The sequence below is a fragment of the Canis aureus genome, chromosome 5 (genome assembly GCF_053574225.1).
Source record: "Canis aureus isolate CA01 chromosome 5, VMU_Caureus_v.1.0, whole genome shotgun sequence".
Taxonomy (NCBI): domain Eukaryota; kingdom Metazoa; phylum Chordata; class Mammalia; order Carnivora; family Canidae; genus Canis; species Canis aureus.
In genome coordinates, this window is record NC_135615.1 from 70,790,686 (window position 1) to 70,812,627 (window position 21,942).

General features: G+C 39.4%; 1 protein-coding gene and 1 non-coding gene across 21 annotated transcripts in view; both read left to right on the forward strand.

Annotated features, from left to right (window-relative positions):
* PUM1 (pumilio RNA binding family member 1) overlaps window positions 1–21,942 on the forward strand; it is a 134,435-nt gene that overhangs the window by 78,787 nt on the left and 33,706 nt on the right. For 11 of the 20 annotated variants that reach the window (XM_077898781.1, XM_077898783.1, XM_077898790.1 and 8 more), the window contains 6 exons: window positions 8,074–8,167; window positions 9,542–9,658; window positions 13,814–13,965; window positions 18,919–19,057; window positions 20,354–20,497; window positions 21,431–21,727. In XM_077898781.1, the coding sequence (XP_077754907.1) occupies window positions 8,074–8,167; window positions 9,542–9,658; window positions 13,814–13,965; window positions 18,919–19,057; window positions 20,354–20,497; window positions 21,431–21,727 (943 nt within the window). The remainder of the gene's footprint in view (window positions 1–8,073; window positions 8,168–9,541; window positions 9,659–13,813; window positions 13,966–18,918; window positions 19,058–20,353; window positions 20,498–21,430; window positions 21,728–21,942) is intronic. The other 9 variants (XM_077898794.1, XM_077898785.1, XM_077898786.1 and 6 more) reach the window with 4 other exon arrangements.
* LOC144315017 (small nucleolar RNA SNORD103/SNORD85) lies at window positions 19,169–19,246 on the forward strand. The gene has a single exon (XR_013380834.1). It is a non-coding gene; the product is annotated as a small nucleolar RNA SNORD103/SNORD85 (small nucleolar RNA).

Here is a 21,942-nt window from a genome sequence, read left to right on the forward strand (position 1 = left end):
AGATCAAGAGTCTGACGCTTGACTGACTGAGTCGCCCAAGCAGCCCGAGTGTAGGCTACTTCTAATCAGGATTCTTTAACCTGGTTATATCAAGAAGTTTTGCCTGAATTCTTTCTTTTACTTTGTCTTCTGTGGTCTGAACTCTGGCTATTTTTGGTGCTTAGCTTCCCATTCCCCATCTAATCCAGTCTAACCTTTTGCTTGTTATTGAAGCAGTACTTGTCTTCAACCTCTTGTGAAGAAAAACCTAATGCTTTTTCCTTGAATTGTTCTTTACTTCATAATTGGAGTTGGGATTCTCTTTTGATGTATTGATCTCTGGTTTCAAACTAATTTTACGAATGTTTTGGGAGGCTGGATAATTATTAGGACTTGAGCAGATACGTCCTTTTACAAACTCACAAGCAGTTAACATGATTATGTCAAAGGTAGCACCTGCTTAGATTTATGAAGCCTGGGATGCCTTCACCACATATCCAATTTCAGCAATTTTTGAAACTGAACATTATTATTTTGACAAACTGTTGTTGGTTTTTGGCTTCCCATGTGTGTCTTGGTTGTGGCAACATAGGGGCATGGTTACCACCATCACGTGATGTGATCTTTGTTGTTTTATCCCAAGGGCCCATAATTCTTGCTTTTCTAAGTAGATTGTTTTAAAAATGGTCACAGAGTGGGCACTTTAATAACATGCCCAGGAACTACTGGGCCAAGACTTCTAAGTATTTTCAAGATCTTTAACCTCCCCGTGTCTCCTGCATAGAGGCCGGAGTAGCTGTTAATGAAGGTAGGATCCTTTTTCTACTGGAAATTGGTGTTTGACCTTATATTTTTTGCCTCCAATATTCCTTACTCATTTGCTTTCCATTATATTTTATTCCTTTTCCCCTTTCTACTATTTTAATTGGTCATTCTTGAAGATCCAATGCTTGTTAGCTTTCTTGATCCCATATCAGGGAGTTGTATTGTCTGTCTCCTCTGAACTCCGTAGTGCTTTGTGCTTGCCTTTGTCCCGCCTTGTGTTATAATTTCTTGTTTAATAGTCCTTGCTAGATTGTAAGCTCCTTAGGGTGAGCCCTGGGTCTGGTTCTTCTGTGTCTTCTGCTTTTGTTTCAGCAGACCAAGTTTTCAGGAAACTTTTTCCATATCCCCCTTTATAATATCTCAATATTCCCCATATTAAATACACTTCCCCAAACTAAAATTTGGAACTAGCCTTCTAAGAGTTCTGGAGGCCACTCTTTAAGGCCTAGCTTGTATTCTAATATGCAAGTCTTTTAGTTCTAGCCCACTAAGCTTGTGCCTCTTGTTCATAACTAGACCTGTACCGTATCCAGGAAATTACCTCCTTTATAGGGTCACAGTCTTCTGTTGCCATCTAATCAGAAAACTTATGTAATTCTTTTGAAATCTAATTTTGTTGATAACTTCAAGGAGATCACAGATTTGTAGGCTGTGGATTATAATTTTCTGTTTGCATTTTTTGTGCTCATCTGAAGCCAGGGAAATTTTTCATGATGAAATGGGTTCCCCCCCACCCATAGCTCTCAGTTTAGTTATTGTGACTCATTTGGTTATTTAAATAGTGCAGGGAAGTACTCAAAGACAAGTTTAGGACATGCCCATGTGCTAGAACCTCAGACAAGGGAGAGCATACTCTATTCTGGGAAAGGAAGGACTTTTGGAAGAGTTAGATCTCGAACTGTTCCTTGTGAGACTTGTTTATATCAGGAGAAGAGTGAAAATTCCACTGCAGGAAGTAGGAAAACGTAAAGGCTTACTATGAGAACTCAACAGGGCATGTTCAGTAGATAATGTAGTAGACATCCTCGGTGATGGGCGAGACTGGGAAACAGCGACTTGTGAGGTCACACAGGCAGGGTTATGGATCTTAGCAACTTTGCCGTGCTGCCCTATTGACAGTGACAAGACAATTCTAAGAAGGAATGACTTAATTACCATGGTTTAGTTTTTTGTGCTTTTAGTTTTAGTAGCAATTGTAGACATTACTTACCCATATCAATCAGTTAATTATTGACGATTGTGTCCTTGTTACTTGCTACAGTTAATGAGGTAGATTTATTTGTGATTTTATGTGATTTTATGATGGGATCTAGTTTGGAATTTTTTTTTTTTCTAGTTTGGAATTTGACAAAAGAAATAATTCCTTCTTAAGTCCTATTTCTTTTTAATCAGGATTTTGATTTGGTTTCATAAAGCTATTAGTATCAACTTCTTTTGAGATACACAGTATAGGACAGCCTACGAATAAATGCAAGAAAGGTAATTTTCATTTAGTTCATTACAAACTTAATGGTACTTAGACATACTTTGGGTTTTGGATAGTTAAATTATTTGTCTAGTCACTGTTTATGATAGACTTCACCTAAGATTTATTTAAAGCGAGGATTCCTTTTTTTGTGCCATGAACCCCTTAGCGGTTTGATGAGATCTGTGGGCTGAATTGTGTGAATGATGTATAGTATAAGTAGGTTTACAAAAGAACCAGTTATGTAGAAATAGTTACAGAAATATTTAATGACAAATTCAAGATGTATCTGCATTATCATACTATGCATGCTGCAGAAGTAGGCATACTAGTGATCATGATGGCTTTGGGATGTCTAGTAGTTCTAAAGGAACATGAAAATGTATGTGACTTTCCCCCCGCTTTATTGTTTTTGAGAGGGGCTGGGAGGAGCTGAAGGAGATGGAGAGAGAGAATTTATTTTTTTTTAAAGATTTATTTATCTATTCATGATAGAGAGAGAGAGAGAGAGACAGAGACACAGGCAGAAGGAGAAGCAGGCTCCTTGCCAGGAGCCCGACGCGGGACTCGATCCCGGGACCCCAGGTTCGCGCCCTGGGCCGAAGGCAGGCGCCAAACCGCTGAGCCACCCAGGGATCCCCGGAGAGAGAGAATCTTAAGCAGGCTCCATGCCCAGCGCCAGAGCCAGACATGGGGCTGAATCTCACAACTCTGAGTTTACAACCTGAACCGAAATCAAGAGTTGGACACTTAACTGACTGAGCCACCCTGGCACCCTATATGTGATTTCTATTGATTATTAAGTCACAGGTGTATAGCTAATGTTAATGTGGTGTGTTGCCTATAATCATAATTGAAGGACATGCTAAATTTCATGAAAATAAGGATAATTTTACCTATCCCAAGTACAAAGATCTGGGGTTTAAGTATACCTAATTTAGTGTGCTTTGAAATGCTTGTTGATATCTTTGGAGTATCGTCCCTTTTCCCCTCATTTTTCCCGTATTGTCTTCTCCTTAACCCTGGATGGTGAATAGTGAGCATTTTAAACAGTGAACAGTTCATAATAATATGTTTGTACCATTTTGTGTTATGGTACATGAGCACTCTTCTTATTTTAATGACGAACCGTACAATTACTTTTATTTCCTTAAGTATATTTTATAAAGGTACTGCTAGATTTCATTATATTGCAATTATATGTAGCAGAAAGCAAAGCTGGGATTACATCATTACAGATTAATCAGATTAATTGTTGATGCTCTTTATTTAGAATTCAGTTAATCTAAAAATAGCCTAATGTAGCATGTTGTACAAAATTACATACCGATGTACTAAAACTCACCTCTTAAGCATGAAACAATACTCTGAAAATCATAATTGAAGTACAGATACATTCCCTCATTCCCTCATAGTCATAAGCAGATGGGAGAGGAAGTGGCAAACATTGCTTTTAAGAGTGTGGTAGTGAATAGATGTCATTCTTCTGAAGCCCAGTTTGTGTACAGTTTTAATATAAGTCTTTAATATTCTTGGCTTTCTTCTCAATTGACAAGTGAGAGGAAGATTATTTTATCAGTGTCATGTATTGTCACTGTTAAAATGCTGACTTTAGCAGTTTGGTCACTTGAAACTTACCTTTATTGTTCTTTGACTTTGCTGAAAATTTAAATGATTTTCCTCAAAAAATACGTATTTAATTGATGGAAGGACATATTTTGTTTTTCCCACCTTGTTCAGAGATTATTTTGGAATCAGATTGTTCATCTGCTAAGGAAATGTGAAGTTTTCTTTTTTAAAAATTCAGCACAGTTTATATATGTACCTGTTTATCCAGAAATCATTGTTTATCATTGTAGTTCAGATAACCTGGTCAAACATGGACTTTTATCTGGAATCCTCAGACAGTAGCAGATTTCACATATTTTGTGTACTGCCTGCCATGATAAACTTTTTTTTTCTTAAAAGATTGATGTTATAGTACGAAGGTCTTTTCTCTGTGAATCCTTACAACATCCCCATGGGAAGGGCAGGAACTACATTTTTATAGGTAAGAAAATTAAGACCTCATGAAGCTAAGAGAATTACTGAAAGTCATTACTACAAGTGATGGGAACATCTGTGTTCCAGTGTGTCTAGCTCTGGGCTGTGTCCTTTGGACCCAGTACTAGAAACACAAAGCCTTTTGATATATGGGGTTGTCTCACCTGCAAATTCAGTTGCATTTGTGGCTTTCTCTGCATGGAGTATATAGTAAAACGTATTTTTCCACTATAAAATAAAGAAGATTTTTATTCCTTCCCTGTTATATTTGTGACCTGTTGACAGCAGTTGGTGCTCATGAACTCAGTGGGATTTTTGACTTTAACATTCACTCCCAGGAATTTTGTCCTCTGCTTTCCTCATCCTGAGCTGCCTTGTTGGGGGAGGATCTGTCAGAGGTACTCACAGAAGGGCCATGCCTATATGGGGGTACTCCCCCCCCCCCCATTCATCAGAAAGAACACACATAAAGGACTGTTCCTAGCGCTTTTACATGTGTTAATTTTAATGCTTCCAGCAACCTTATGAGTTAGCCATGTCTTTATCCTCCCTTTTCAAGAGAGGAGGAGAGTGAGAGAGGTTCACTTTACTCCGTGTCATGTAGTCTGCATCAGAGCTGAGATATGAATCCAGGCTTTCTGGCCCCAGAGTCTGCACACTTATCCCCTGTGTATACAGCCTTCAACTGGTCAAAATCCAGGGCTCGCCAGACATTTTATTTTGGTGAGGAAGGAGAGTAGTCTTTCACATATATCAGCTCCGTATTTAGGTATTCCTCCACATTCTGAAAACTCAACAGCCGTTTTTATGCCAAGAAGTATTATTGATAACATAATCATAGTAGTAGCTATCTTTTATCACTTAGCACTATGCTGGGTGTTTTTGACTGCCCCTTTCTGCAATAAAAACTGCAGGGTATCTTTTCTAAAGTCATGTAGTGACAGAGAAGGGAGTCAAATCAGCTTGCTTGTGTAATTCCCAAATTATGCCTTCAGTGTTTTTTATTAGGAACCTTCATGAGCTTGAAATAGTTGAAATATTTTCCCTTGTATTCAGTTTCTTGAACAACTTAAGAATTCTTACTGAGGACATTGTAATCGGTAGTAGCACATTTATCATTATACCAACCTTAAAACAAGCATTCTCTCCAAATCTCACAGTATTGTGTTCCTCAGTTATCATTGGCTTGCTTTCTGAAAATGATGAAAATGTTAACAGAGCTCAGTGCTTTGCCCAGCAGATGGCATTTGTATGAGTTTTTCAGGATCCTTTGGAATCCATTACTTGCCAATTATCCAATTTTGTTTTGAATACCCTGTATTTCCAGTTAATATTGAGCCATTTACATAAAGAGAATGTGCCAGAATTGCTGTAATCTATGCTATAATCAAATCTGCTTGCTGTAGATGATAATTTACTTTTGTTAATTGTTTACTGCAAAAAGCATTCAAGAAAACAATTCCTTCTCTATTCACCATAATCACTGAGCTATCAATCAACTCAAACACAGAATATGTGGGAGCTCTTGTAGGACCTGTATGTTTTTAGTTAAAAGTAATGGTTTTCACTTCTCAAAGTGTAAGTGGTGGTGAGAACCACAAACTGATGTTATGCAGAATGGCTAGTATTTACACACACTGGATATTTATGGGTATAGCACACATAACATTTAATGAGTTAAAAACCTATGAAGTGAGGATGAGTCAGATAGCATGGCAGTGACCACTCTTTTGGTGAATAAGATCATGTCAAGAGTTCTATTCTGGACACACCATCTTTATTTCCCTAGCTCCATGTCACAGTGCCTCGCTAATTAAGTAACAGGTGCTCAAAATATGTTTGTTGAATGAATTATTTTCTTTGCAGCATGGCAAAGAAGTGTAGAGGGAAGAGGCTAGCATGAGCAGTGTCTGTGATGTTAAATATTTCAAAGGGTTTGAGGCTAGAAAAATTCCAGAGACCCATTGAAGACACAGTAGATATCTAAGTGAAACTATGAGGTATTTTTACAACCTTGGAAAAAACTTAGAAACAACTTTTCACTATTTTACTGTAATGTTTTCTTCCTCGTGGCTGCCCCTGTTGGGTGAACTGCTTCTTGTTGGTATGAATACTGTGGGATACTGTCCTTTAGATAAGACAGACATATGAAAAACAACTTAGAAAAATCACAGGATCACAGTTAGCTGATAGTACTGATTGGCTGTTGTCCTTCAGCGAATAGTTGTTTTGGTAGGTTTGTCTAAAATTCCCGGAATTGCTTTTAAACACTTGATATTTAATCATTGAATGTAAAGGAGTGCTTGTCTTTTTACCAGCATCATAATGAAGTTTCTTTTTTGTTTAACCTTTGAAAATAAAACTCAAAAGTATTTTTGAAAACTTTACAGTTACTTTTGATTTACTTTAATTCTCTAAAGGCAAAGGCCAATTTTACTCTGGTTTTTAGAAAGAGGAATACTTCCTCTTCAAAGAGAGGTAACAGATGAAGTTGGTCAGTATGTCTGAAATATTCACCTTTTGTTTTCTTTATATTTAAAATCCACCTACTTATATAAAATCTTTCCACCACCTAAGATAAGATACCATTGCAGCCCAGCTCTGATGATAATGAAGCTGACTTGGTTGGGATGACATTATCTTTTAATGTCTAAAACAGGTCTCTTTATGAGGAAACCTATTATTTAAGATCTTTAGTGTCCATTATTGATCATGCAATGATGTTGGCTGAGCTGTTAAGAACTGTAGAAAGAGCAGGTTGGGATGTTGAAGGTCCTTTGTAGAGAGGTGCCTCTTCGGTAAATATGCTATCTGACATCAGCAGATGAAGACGTTTTCAGTATGACTCTCCGGAAGGTGGCATGTCAAGGCAATCAAGAACCCCTTTTCTTTGCATCAGTACTATTTATGCTAAAATGTGTCCCCGCCTTACTCAGTGTTGCATCCCTAGTCCCTTGCACAATGCCTAGCAGGTATTGATTTTGTAATATTTGTTGGATGAATGAGTGAATGATTGGCCTTGTATTAAGATAGAATTTTGGCATATTCTTAGTGTCAGGACCTTTGCATTCCTTTCCTGTTCTTGTGAACTAAGAAGTGTGCTAGGTGTGAGCTCATAATCCAGGTTTTGTTAGGAGCAGCTGTATTTCTGTTGTTTGGTTTCCTACACATAAAGAATAGGTATCCTAGGAAACCAGAGGGCCCCCCAAAGTTGGCAGCTGTCTAATTTATGCATTATGATAAGCCACTACTTGAGGAAGGTATCCACTGTCATTTCCCTGGGAAGAGCAGCCAGAGGGCAAAATGAACACTTTTCATTTTCCTTGCCAAAATGTGAGTAGGTGAGGATTAATTCAAAGTTTGTGGGGTTCTCAAAAGAGCTGAAGAGTAGTTACAGCACTAGGGTGTAAGTCATTTTTTAGATTTGATTTTGAATGTGCCTTGGATTAGGTAGGCCCCTTAGACCTGTTTATAGCCATTATAGCATTTTGTATGATTGTGGTTCAGGAGACATCTAACCTGTGAGATAGTGGGCAGCACATGGGAACTGGGTGCACCAAATTGAGGTAAAGCAGGAGAGGGAAAACAGAACTATGAAGCATCATGATACCATTGAAACAGGAATGGAGTAGAGCGTGAGAACATTTTTGTTTAAAAATGTCATTTCTGAACAAGGATTTATAGAAATTTCTCTGCAGAGTTTAAAAAATTATTCCATGAGACAGTTTCTCTAACCTCATCACATCTTTTTCTTACTTCAGCTGTTCCAAAGACCTAATGCACTTGCTGTCCAGCAGTTGACAGCTGCCCAGCAGCAGCAGTATGCACTGGCAGCGGCTCATCAACCTCACATCGGTAAGTCTTTGAGTGTGTGGTGCCCGTGCTGTAGGTGTGGCTTCCCTTGTTAAGAGCGTGAGCTGCTGTGAAACTCCTAGTGTAGAGTGATTATAATAACGTCCAGACAGATCCCTCAGAGTAGATGGCCTCTTCCTCTTGTCCAGTTGTCTTTTGCCACATTCTTTATGTTTGGCAACCTTCTAGACTTCAGTTCATAAGATTTCTTAGTGTCCAGGTATTGGTCTGCCTTCGCTGTCTTAGGGTTTAAAGTACTTAACTACAGTAGTGACTAGCATCAACTCTGTTGGGAAGATTGGATGAAATTGATGGCGTAAGAATAGTTTTGCTCTTGTTAGGATTGCCTAGATTGAATATGTCAACTTCTCATTAAGTAGCAGGTAGTACCTATAAATTCAAGCAGCATGTATTGAAGATCTGAAAACATACTCTCTTTTAATTATTGGCTTTTAAAGTAGCTTTGCCTTTTTCCTATAGTATGTGTTAGTGTTTTGGTATACATATTTTGTCTTATTGCCTAGACCATCCCCTCCCTGTCCTGGACCTTTTTTAAGTTCTCTTTGAAACAAAGCGCTATGTGTGTAAACAAGTATGTGTAGATTTTTTTTTTTAATGTGTCAAAATGATATGGATGACTAGAAAGGAGATCACTAATCAAGATTATGGTATGCTGTGGAAGAAAAGACTTGCTTCCAACCTAAATGTATTAAGGCAAGGCATGATGGCCTTTGCCTGGGTCTGGTTTAATTTATAATTGAAGATGCTAGTCTTTATAAATACCATACATTTTGAGAAAAATGGTTCGGAAAATTGCTTATTATTATTATTTTAAAGATTTTATTTATTTATTCATGAGAGATGCAGAGACATAGGCAGAGGGAGAAGCAGGCTCCCTGCAAGGAGCCGGATGTGGAACTTGATCCCGGGACCCTGGGATCACATACTGAACCAAAGGCAGTCGCTGAACCACTGAGCCACCCCAGGCGTCCCAGGAAAATTGTTTTAAGTGGAGATAAATTCTTCCCTCCATCCCATTACAAAGTCTTTTAAATGGCTTTATTTTAGCCTGCTATAATTTTAATAGTCTTTGAGAAATTGTGCTAAATTTAAAACTGCCTAACAGTTTAAATTGTTAGCAAAGGTAAACAAAACAAAAACGAAAAAAAAAAAAAAAGAAGCAAAAACAATAGATAAATATCACCCTGATCTTTAGTATAGGGATTATTTTATCTTTTTAGAAGTCCTCTTTCCTCTCAACCTATCTTTGTCTTGTCTTTTTTCTTTTTTTCCTCACCTGCAGCCTGGAGTGTGTAGCCAAACTGTGTAGGTATGTGGTAGGGCTGAAGTCCTAGTCGGGTGTGTTTTTACTGACAGGTGTGTTTTCAGCAGGTTTAGCGCCCGCTGCGTTTGTCCCCAATCCATACATCATCAGTGCTGCTCCCCCGGGGACGGACCCCTACACAGCTGGACTGGCTGCAGCGGCGACACTAGGTGAGGTGTTCTTCTGCATGCGGGATTTTGTCCCCTGCTATAAAGTCATGGTGGCTGGCATGCGTTCTTTGTATTCTGTCCTGAATCCAAGTCTCCGGTTGGAGATTTTTCTCCTGATTTCTGCTGTCTTCTCCCTGCCAGCTAGATAGTTCTCCTTCACTGTCCTCAGGCTTGAACATATCCAAAGGCAAATTCATGAGCTGCTTCCAGTATGGGTGTTTATGATCCATGGAACCACCAGTTGCTCATAGATAGTAGATAGTTTGGGGGAATTTCCCCTTTTCTAGGTCTTCCTACTTCCTGTGGTCTGCCATGGTCCAGATTCTTAGGCTCTTTGCATAGACTTTGGCAGCTGTTCTCACTTACACGATCCTAATTTCCTTACCCCCTACCACTTCCACCTCCCGAAGGGTTCTCGAAACTGTTTTAAACACAGATCTTACCTTTTCACCTTTCTGCTTTAAATTCCTCACTAATTTCTTTTCTTTCTTTTTTTCCTCATACTGTATTATCTTTAATAAACCCGCAGCACTCGCATCATCTGTCATTTGGTGTTTTCTCAGAGAAGAAGCCTGTCGATTTCTTTTCTTTCTTTTTTTTCTCACACTGTATTATCTTTAATAAACCCGCAGCACTCGGCGTCATCTGCCATTTGGTGTTTTCTCAGAGAAGAAGCCTGTCACTGATTTCTGTCTCATTTACCCACAAATAGCACTCCAAGTTATATGACATGACTGATTATTCCATCCTAATTGGGTGATGGTGTGTTGTTCCCTGGAATCGCTATTTTCAAGGAGCTGCCTTGGCATTCTTAGGATTAGTGAGGATTGGGACCCATTACATATAGGGATTGATCTCTCTTTGACTTGTATGTGAATGTCACAAAATGTATGCCACTTTCTCCCCTTCCAGATTGGCTCTCACTGACTCACACCGTACATTCTAGTAGTGCTAAACTGATTTTAGCATACTGCAGACACCACGCTGGCTTAGGCCTCTGTGTCTTTGGACACTGTCTCCTTAGTCCTCTGTAGTAAACTCTTCCCAGTCTTTGCCTGGGAATCTCCTTAGCTGGCATTGTCACCACCTAGAAATCCTTCCCTTGCTGACCCCCAATTCCTTCTCTATTACTACTGTTATTTTGCATTTATTTGCTCATAGGTATAAATAGGAGTGGTTTTGTTTTCCTTGAGATTGAACTCTTTCAAAAGCAGGCTTTCTTGTTATGTGACTCTGGAGCACAGTTGCCATTGTGAACTCAGACACAATATAGAATTTCTTACTATTTTCTTTGGAATTGTTCACATTTTGGTGTGTATTGTGGTGGGAGCATATGTAGTATGGTTCCTGTATGCCTCTTTTTTCTAGAAATAGAAAGCTCTTCCTAGCAGAATGATCTTTGCTAACTACCATTAGTATTTATTTGGCCGTTATTAACTATCTGCCAAGCATTGTGCTGAGTGCTTTTCTTTCATATGAGTTGTTGGATGATGGGTTGTGGTTTTTGTGGTTTGTTTTTGTTTTTAGATTTTATTTATTTAATTTTAGAAAGAAAGGACTCATGCATGAGCGGGGGTAGGGGCAGAGAGAGAGAGAAAATCTCAAGCAGACTCTACTCTGAGCATAGAGCCCAACCCATGACCTGAGCTGAAACAGAGTCAGATGCTTAAGCAACTCACTCATCCACGTACTCCAGATGATGGTTTTATAGATTAGGAATTTGGGTCACAGAGAACTTTTTTTTTTTTTTTTAAGATTTTTAAAAATGTATTTATTCATGAGAGACAGAGAGAGAGAGAGAGAGAGAGAGAGAGAGAGGCAGAGACACAGGCAGCGGGAGAAGCAGGCTCCACTCAGGGAGCCCTACGTGGGACTCGATCCTGGGTCTTCAGGATCAGGCCCTGGGCCGAAGGCGGTGCTAAACCGCTGAGCCACCCGGGCTGCCCAAGAACTGTCTTTTTTTGAGTTCACACTACTTAAATATTACAGAGTTGGAGTTTGAACCAGGCCTAACTCAAGTCCATTCATGCACGTCACTACAGTGTACGATGCCCATACTATATTGAATTGTCTTTTCTCTACTTTCTTTCCTCTGCTAACATATTATGTTATTTAAAACAAAGAACTGTTTTAGGAATGACACACTTGTCCTCCCTGAGATCATAGTTTGAAGATAAGAGTCTTGCTCTTTATATCCATCTGCTGAGCCAAACTGAAAAAGACTTCAGTGCTTTCACATAGAACCAGAAATGTTAACCACCCAAACTGTGAAACTGCATATGCTTATGGGGTGTTCATCACAGAAGAATTGAAGCAGGCATCCTGATGAGTCAAGCTCAATTGACAATGCACCCTGGGGGTATTTTCCTAAATGTAGTCAGAGGCCATGTGACCAGGGAAAGTAGTAGAAATACTACTTGAGAAAATTTAGAGGATTATATAAATATTTAAGGTAGCAACAGTCTGTGCACAGTTGAAGGTGGTTTTGTGAACTTGTGGCAGAGCCTTGGGTCTGTCATTGCAGGTTGCAGCCCAGGCTTTCCCCATGGATGTGGCAACAGCCTCACCCCTATCATACCCATTTATTTGCAGGTGAAGAAACTAGGGCATAGGTTAGGTCTCCATTGTGTTGTTTTCTCTTCCATTCTCTTCTGTAAATGCCCAAGACCACCCCACTTTGTAAACACCAATCAGGTGGGTTTAGAGGCTCCCCACTCTAATTTGGAGATAACAATTCTTAGACTCCTCAGGGTCTGAGGAGTTAAAAAAATTTTTACCCCTTTGCTTATTATAAAAAAAATTAGCTTCTACTGTAACCTAGCTTCCTTAAGCAGCATGTTTATTTTGCATCCACATGGTATTTCTCTGTGGGCAAACTTAACGAACAGAGCTGCTTGATTTTGGCTAATAGGCCCACAGGTACAGAAAATGCCTAATCAGATATGTCAGAGCAGTATTGGGTAGTGATGTAGTTTGACTTGTTTGTATCTTAGAAGCTTGAAACTGGAAACAAAATACATGTTCCAATTTATTTTGACTTAATGAAACCTGTGTTTCTGCAGGATTAGCTACCGTGTCAGAAGAGACACATTTGAAATAGGTCTTTGGAGCTCCATATAAAGGCAATATTATTATTCAGTCAAATTGTAGATATTTTAAACTCTGTGTTTTAAGAAACTTCTCATTGGAGATGTGTTTCAGCAGATATGAAGGGCTGGCTTTGGGCCCTTGTCTTGGTTGGCAGAATGAAGCCTTGATGTTTGTTGCTGCCATCTTCAGAGAGTTCTGTGGTGTAGATTCTGCTGCACCCAGGCTGCCATCTGCATGGCTATGTTACCTCTGTGTTATCTACTGTGTATGGCAGAGACTGTAGCCAGAGCTTGTTGCCAAAGAAGGTGAACAGCTCATTGAGACTGAAGCAGAATGCTTGGTTTTGTTTAGGATACTCAGCAGGTCTATAAAATTTTGCTTCTGTTTCTTTTCAGCATTGACTTAAACTCAAAATTTCATATATCAGTGTCTGAATGTAGTGTTGAATGACTTCCAACACAGAGATAAGAAGACCAAGCCTCTTAGAAATTGAGCAGTGGAGGTTCAGTGGAGCCCTGGGTTCTGTTGTGGAAGACTGATGGATTTTCCTGCTTCCAGAGTTAATGAAGCATCAGGGCCCCTGTCCCCATCAATCACCTCCGGTACTATCCTTACCATTGAGAGGAGGGCACAACTTAATCTTTTGTTCTCTTCCTTCACTTGATGCACACAGACTCTCCATTTACTTCCCTTCAGACAGCAAACTTTGTCCCATATCCTTTCTTAGGGGAAGCACAGGCCTTTGCCTTCTTCCTGACCAAGGCCAATTCCTCCATCTGTTCTCAAGCTCATCACCTTACAACTTCCATAAGTTGTGATATCTTTAATGTTTTGTCCTTTACTGGCTTCTTCACTTAGGCCTGGAGTAAATTACTGACTTCAGAAGACATAAAAATATAAAAATATTTTCTATTTTTCAAAAACAGAATTCACGATCAGCTAAAATGAATCAGTATATTCTTACTGTTTTACTGTAGGATCTGCTGAGTCTGTTGTAGTCTTCAAAAACCCTAAGATGATTCTGACTTGTCTAAACTTGCCTTACCTTTCTCTTGCTATTTTTAGGCCCGGCTGTGGTCCCTCACCAGTATTATGGAGTCACTCCCTGGGGAGTCTACCCAGCCAGTCTCTTCCAGCAGCAAGCAGCTGCTGCTGCGGCAGCAACTAATTCTGCAAATCAGCAGACTACCCCACAGGCTCAGCAAGGGCAGCAGCAGGTAAATGTAAACAGAATTTACCGTAAGTGAATTTTAGTCATCATGTGTGATTAAAAGGTAATGTTGCTCCTGATAGAGAAATGGCTGTGGATCCACGAGGTCCAAACCTCTGGTGTGTTACCTGAGTCCAGGCTCAGACTTAACGGGGCTTACCGACTGTCTTTTATGATCAGGTTCTTGGTCTGTGTAACTAGGTAAGATCATGAGATCAGGAGAAAAGTGCATAGAGGATGGTCCATCTGGTTAAGGGTACATGGTTAACAAGTGGTAAAGTGAGTACTCATTCTGCTAATAAAAGCTACTTTTCTGCCATAACTATGGAATGCCATTGCTGCCTTCCGAGCACTGTTGTCAGGTCACCTCTACCTCTCCTGCAGGCTGCTTGCCATGGAAACAGAGGCTCATTTTCTATACTGCTTATTGAGAACATCAACTGAACTGGATATAAATCTTTAAACCTATTTGGACTATTTTAATTTAGAGTAATAAGAGCTTTTTTAAAGAGTTGGGAAAGAATAATTAACTGAAAACTAAGTATGCCCTTTTATTTTGAATAGACCATTTTCTCCTGCTTGGTAGAAAAACACCTGTTTATTGCTGAAAATTGTGGTGAATTGGAAAACTCAAAGGAAAAAAATCCTCATGTCAGGATAAAACAACATTAATGGGTGGTATTTGTCATTCTAGCTTTATTATTCAGTTTCTGATAAAATTGGGGTTATGCTGTCCACATAGTTTTGAGTTTCTATGATTTTTACAGTTTTCCATGTTATTTAGTGCTTTTTAAAAAAAAAAGATTTTATTTATTTATTCATGAGAGAGACAGAGGCAGAAGCATAGGCAGAGGGAGAAGCAGGCTCCTTGCAAGGATCCCAATGTGGGACTCCATTCCAGGACCCCAAGATCACACCCTGAGCCCAAGGCAGATGTTCAACCACTGAACCACCCAGGTGTCCCTATTTAGTGTCTTTTTTTTTTTAAATAAAATGACCTCCATCCCTTTTTTTGTTTCTGTTTTTTTAAAAGATTTTATTTATTTATTCATGAGAGAGAGAGAGAGAGAGAGAGGGGCAGAGACATAGGCAGAGAGAGAAAAGCAGGTTCCATGACGGGAACCTGATGTGGGCCTGGATCCCGGGACTCCAGGATCACGCCCTGGGCGGAAGGCGGGTGCTGAACTGCTGAGCCACCCAGGCGTCCTTATTTATTGCTTTTTAGAAATAATTACTATCTATCTTTAAATCTGTCAGAGAGCATCCCATACTTTATTTTCACCAGTTTACCATTATTTGATACTTAATTTAGCAATATTTATATGTTACAAAGTAGACTGATACCCTTTGCATAAATGTATGATTATTTCCATGGAATAAATTCTGAGAAATGGTGTCTTTTTCCAGCAAATACAATGAACATTTAGGCTTTGATTCACATTGACACATTAAAGCTGTCTTTGAGGCAATACACCATGCTCGTATATGTACATGTGACAGGATGCAAACAAGAATGCTTTGGTTTTTACTAGTCCCGCTAAGAAAATATATGTTTAATTTTTAGATTCTGCTAAATTAGAGAAAAAACACAGGTTTTGAAATTTTAGTCAACTTATCCTGGGTCAGCAATTTTAGAATAAGAGAAATTTTTGAAGCTAATGCACGATTTTCTTTGCAGTAGATACAATTCTTATACCAGACATGTGAGAGAATTTAGCAGATAATTTGTTGACATAGAGTGATCCCTATTAATACATTTAATAGCTTATTCTTTGTGGATAGTCAGTATTTATTTGTGTGACGCTCTTTGTGTTTAAATGGCTGCCAAATAATTGTGGATTTGGTAGACAGATGTAATTGCTGTGTTTTAAAAATTAGTTCTATTAGAGTGCACAGGAAAAATAGTAAGTAATTATTGAAAGCTTTTTGTTTAAAGCTAAGTGCTCTACCTATAATTACTTTTATTTTTTCTAATTCTGATAAATTATGTGACTTCCCTTCATAAGATTGAGGAAATGGAATTTCTGTGCCCAGCGTCACAAAGATATTAAGTTGTTAAGATTTGAACAGAAATCTATAATTTGACAACTTGTATTATTTTCTAACCATATTGTGGTGTTTGGAGTTAGAGAAAACCCGAGGTCTGATCTTTGTTCTAACCACTGACTGATTGCACCTAAGGGCAAATTGAATGAATATAGAAAATATAGAGAAGCTCTATCCTTAGCCATAAAATGGGCATTGTAATCATTTACATTTCAGAGTTTTCTGTCATCCACAATTATAAACTCTATTGAGGAAAGGTTACTGGCATTCCTTTGTAATAAGCAGCCATATTTTAGTTCCAGTGTTGTTTTTATCAGTTTTTGGTTTCATTTGTGAGCTGCTTTGTCATAGTCATGAAACGAGAGGCACTTTTTAAAGTTTGCTTTTGACCTTTTGGCTTTGACATTTTATCAGAAAACAGAACATTTGTTATGTGTTAGGCATGGTAACTGTTTAACACCTAATTGCTGGAACTTTGAGCACAGCTAGTGACATACCAGCCGCTCAATCTTACTTGTGATTCATTTTCATCCTTTTTGGAGGTTCCTTTGACATCTGACAAAAATTTTGTTCTTTTCTATTTCAAAATGTTTGCTAAAAAAAAACTTCCTGGGTATTGGGTTGAAGCCCAGTACCTGTTGGCAGACTTGGTGGTGATTTGGTATTAGATATGGCATTTTGATAGAGAAGCATTTAGAATGACTTCTGAACTTTCCAGACCGGGGGAGGCTGTGTAGATGATAATTTTCATCAAGCATGGTGAACTATAGAAGGATGAGTGGTTATTAATTAGAATATCCCCACTGAGCCATCTACTTGCGTATTAAGTATTGATAGATCTCAAATGCTGTATTTAAAACAATGCCTTTGAAAATAAATTTGAATTTAACAGCTTTTGCCTCATAAAGTTAAATAGTAAGCAGACTCTGAGAATAGGGTTTTACAAACAGATATTCAGTCATTTTTGTTGATTTTATTTGATTAAACTGTTACTTGTAAGATTCTACGTATTTGTTTCCACAAAATCCAGACTTGATAGCCATTGATGAAATTAAAATACATGAATATTGGCAGCTGACTTAAGAACTTTGATTAATTGTCAGGGTCCCACACAGATTTCTAGACCATGGACAAGAAAGAAACCATTGCTCTTCTCATTAAACCTGGGCCTAGTAGTCTGGCCTGGCTCGCTCTTCAGGCACCTTGTCCTTCCCCTGACCCCTGATCTTGTACACAGCTCCTAACCACACACATACCTGGTTCATATGCCCTGTGGAAATGATGTTTGCATATATGTTTTATTTGTTCTTAAACATGCTGTTTACTTTTCCTAGAATAAGAGGTCTTCTGGGTCATTGGTTAGACATCTTCTAAGTCTTGGTGTAAAAACACTCACTTTGGCAGCCTCCCCAGACTCTTCTGTCTACGTGGATTGAAGCACTTCTCTTCTTGTAAAGTCCATTAGATTCTTTAAGTCACAAACAAATAAATATTTTGATAGTAATTAGTTGTGGGTTATTGATTGCCTCCTGGGTACTAGGTATTGTGCCTTGCAGACATCAATACTCCCAACAGATCTGCAAGGTCAGCTGTTTCCCTCATTACTTTTACAGATAAGGAAATAAGAAACTTGGAGTCAACTAAGTGTCTACACATCTCTTCTTGCCAGTGTGGACAGTGTTGTTTCCCTTATTCTCGTTTAATAAATAGTTGATTGTTAGTGGTGTTTCTCTTTTACATTTTTTTACCAGATAGTACCAAGAATAATCTGTACCCAGGTTCCTGACCATATGTCTAACTTTTATAAAGAGCAGAGTGATAGTAAAAGTGATCTGATGAGAACTTTCTTGGCATTTTTACTTGCTGGAGTATATAGATCGTGTGGATTAGATTATTCAGAGCATTCAGAATAAGAATGATTACCAGCATTTGGATACCCATGTTTCCTTAATAAAAGTAGATCCTGGGATCCCTGGGTGGCGCAGCGGTTTAGCGCCTGCCTTTGGCCCAGGGCGCAATCCTGGAGGCCCGGGATTGAATCCCACGTCGGGCTCCTGGTGCATGGAGCCTGCTTCTCCCTCTGCCTGTGGCTCTGCCTTTCTCTCTCTCTCTCTCTCTCTGTGTGACTATCATAAATAAATAAAATAAAAATAAAATAAAAGTAGATCCTTCAGCACAGTGACAGAAATGGTATTCTGTACTGAAAAGGCAGTGTTCCTGACACTCATCTCCATTTAGATGGCTGTCTATTCTGGAATTTATGAGAGGAGAAATAGAAACAGGTCAGAAGCCTCCTAAATCAAATCTTGTGAGCTCATTTGGGGCCAATCGGGCCTTGTTGAATGAGAATAGTGTTAGAGGGTAGAGAAGGTGTTCTTATAGTCCATAAAAAAAAAAAAAGACTCAGGTGGGTTTGTCCCCCCTTTAGATACAGATATTTTAATCTAACTATGTGTGTAAATTGCTCATGTTTATCCTAATCTCCCCTCCCTATTCCATCAGAATCCTCCATCACCCACCTTTTGTCAGAGTACTGACATTTTATAGAGTTACCTTTTATTTTCTGCCTCATTGACTAGAACAAAAGCTTCAAGAGGGCAGGGGCTTTGTCTCTTTTATTCATTGCTTTATCTCTAGTACCTGCCAAATGGTATTCATTATGCATTTGATTAATGAAATATATTTTTTATGCTTTTGGCTGCTTAACAGGTAGTAATGTGTAAGAATGGTAGAATTAAACTTCACTAAATGAAATGTTACTGATTGAACTTTTATCCTAATAGCCATGCCATATAAAATTGTAGGAAAAATGGTTTACAACTATGAGTTTATAAAGTTGGCCAAGCTTTAGCACACAGTGGGTCTTAGGTATTTTTAGTGAGAAGAAAGCAGTTGATTTATTTCTGTCTCCCAGGTTCTCCGTGGAGGAGCCAGCCAGCGTCCTTTGACCCCAAATCAGAACCAGCAGGGACAGCAAACAGATCCTCTGGTGGCAGCTGCAGCAGTGAATTCTGCCCTTGCTTTTGGACAAGGACTGGCTGCAGGCATGCCAGGTGAGGCTGCACTGTTGTTCCTACTACTTGGAGGGAAAAACACAAGTCTACTTGTTGGGGGAGATTGTGAGGAGAACAGGCAGTTCTTTGAGCTTGTAATTATATTTGGGGACTGGCAAGGATGACATACACTTGCCCTCACTTAGACCATAGTTCGTTGATGAGAGCACCTAATTTTTCTGAGCCAGTCTTCATCTTGTATCTCTCTACACATTGCTTAGAATATGTCATTTTTTCCTTTGGTGATGATCTGTTTTCTCTCCTAGGATTAGAAATGATAGGAAGAGTGGCCAGGCTACTTTAGCATCCCTCAAAGGCCTTAGTCTTTATGCTTCTGTCTTTGAACAATATTATTAGGAAGTTCTAGTGTTCCTTGATGGGGCCATCCCTTATGTTTCTAGGATTTCTTCTGAGCCAACAGCAGAGGTGCTTTGTGGCTGCCTGCCTGTGATTGTTATTTATCTTGAATATACATTATTCTTGGCTCACTGTCACCTGGTCCTATTCTTTGCATGGGTTGGAAGTAATTTGTACTTCTTCCTTTGAAACAGGTCCTTATGAGATCTCAGCATAAATGTATGGGTTCTTACTGATTGTGGAGCAAAGCCAAATTAATTGATCTATTTAATGAATTCACTGAGTAACTTTACCATGCATCGTTTGTTGTATTAGTTACTAAGCATTCAGGTTTTATTGGGAAGTCACCTGTAATTTCTCCTATTGCTTAATAGGATTTGGAGATTCCATCTTAAATGGTGATGAAAGATCCTATTATTTGAAGTGTGTCTAGGTTTTACGTGCTAACTTGCAGGATATCTGTGCTGAGGCTGTTATGAGGTGTGAAAGTACTATGATTGTTGTAATCATTTGTACCCTCTGTTACTTTCGTAGTCAAGTTTTCTTGACTATAAAAAATTGTCAGTGTATGATTTCTGGTGATACCCTTGGTTAGCACTTTGAAGAGCATGGGTGTTCCTGTCTCACTGAGTTCCCTTTCTAACACTTAGCAGATGGTAAATAATACTACTCCCTATTGTGCCAGATACCATCCTAGATCTGTCTCATTCATCCTTTAATTGTCACAAGAACTTTATGAGGCAGATATTATTATTATCTTCATTGAAGAAATGTATGCTCAGCGATGCAGAGTCATAGAGCTATCTAGGTGGTGAAGCCAGGAGAGAAATCTACGTCTTGTCTGTCCCCACAGTTGAGTCGGTGACTATTGATAATATGCAACTGTTTAGGAGATACTGTTAGTTTCACATATACTTGTATGTGGCTTAATATTCCCAGGTTACCCGGTCTTGGCTCCTGCTGCTTACTATGACCAAACCGGCGCCCTTGTGGTGAATGCAGGAGCGAGAAATGGTCTTGGCGCTCCTGTTCGGCTGGTAGCTCCTGCCCCAGTCATTATCAGTTCCTCGGCTGCACAAGCAGGTGAGCTTCCGTCTTTGCGAACTCCTGTCAGCGATCCAAAGGCGGCGACGGATGATGTTCTTACAATATGTTGAAATGTACTTTATTTGACAGTTCTCAATATAGCAATTCTGCCCTGTAATATTTCAAAGAGAAAATCAGAAGCAGCAAGTGACCTCAATAGATTCTGTTGACAGCCATGTACCAGCTGGTTAGCAGCAAGGACCTGCTCCACCCTGAACATAGGAAGTTGGATTATTCACACAAAGTGGCCTCGTTGGCAGAAGTCCAAGGCTAATGTCACAGAAATCCATGTCATTATTTTAAGATAATATTGTTTTTGTTGTTTGTCCTTTTTGATGTTGGTTTTTGTTTTTTGCTTTACGGAGGGGTTGGGATGGAGGGAGTAGTGAGAAGTGGCAGAGCAATATGTTTTGATGCAAGGGTGGAATAGGTTTTTCTTTTAAGCTTTATATATGTGCATATATATATATATATATATATATATATATATGGAATATAAATTAGGAACAATAGCGGGAATATCTAAAAGAGCAACAGGTTCAGGAATTCTTGGGGCTTGAGTACATTGCTGACAGTGGTTCTGGAAAAGTCCTCAACGTTGTTATTTGTGGAACTTCAGATTTTAGGAAGTAGTCTTATTAAAAATGGCTACATTTGACATCTGTACCTATTTTAAACTTCAGACTCTTTAAAGCTACCACTGTAGTGAATTTGGCTTCCATGGTATTTTGACTTCAAATTGGAAGCAGAAGTAGAAAATAGAAGCCTCAGATGGAGGGCTCAAAGGCAGATTCGTGTAGTTCTTTACAAGGCTCGTGTCTGCTTTGCAAAGCTAGGAGCGCGTGACAGTGTTTCTGGAAGGCTAGCGCGGAGGCTGGGGGATGTGGCCAGCACTTTTCCCAGCCCAATGCTTTGCTTTCTTCTTCGTAGCTGTTGCGGCGGCCGCAGCTTCAGCAAATGGAGCAGCCGGTGGTCTTGCTGGAACAACAAATGGACCATTTCGCCCTTTAGGAACCCAGCAGCCCCAGCCCCAGCCCCAGCAGCAGCCCAGTAACAGCCTGGCATCCAGCTCTTTCTATGGCAACAACTCTCTGAGCAGCAATTCACAGAGCAGCTCCCTCTTCTCCCAGGGCTCTGCCCAGCCTGCCAACACATCCTTGGGATTTGGAAGTAGCAGTTCTCTCGGCGCCACCCTGGGATCAGCCCTCGGAGGGTTTGGAACAGCAGGTAGAAATCAGACTTATGTGCTGTTAAGACTGAATTTTCGTTATTTTTGCAATCTTTATGGAACACTGACGATGCATGGAACCCTGGACAGTTACCCTAGGCAGATCTGGACCGAGCCCCGTGGGAATCCAGCCGTCCCACATATATATCTTTGAGATGATGGACTGTTAAAATCAAGTTTTACAGTTGGGGCTGATTTCAGGTTTATGCTCATA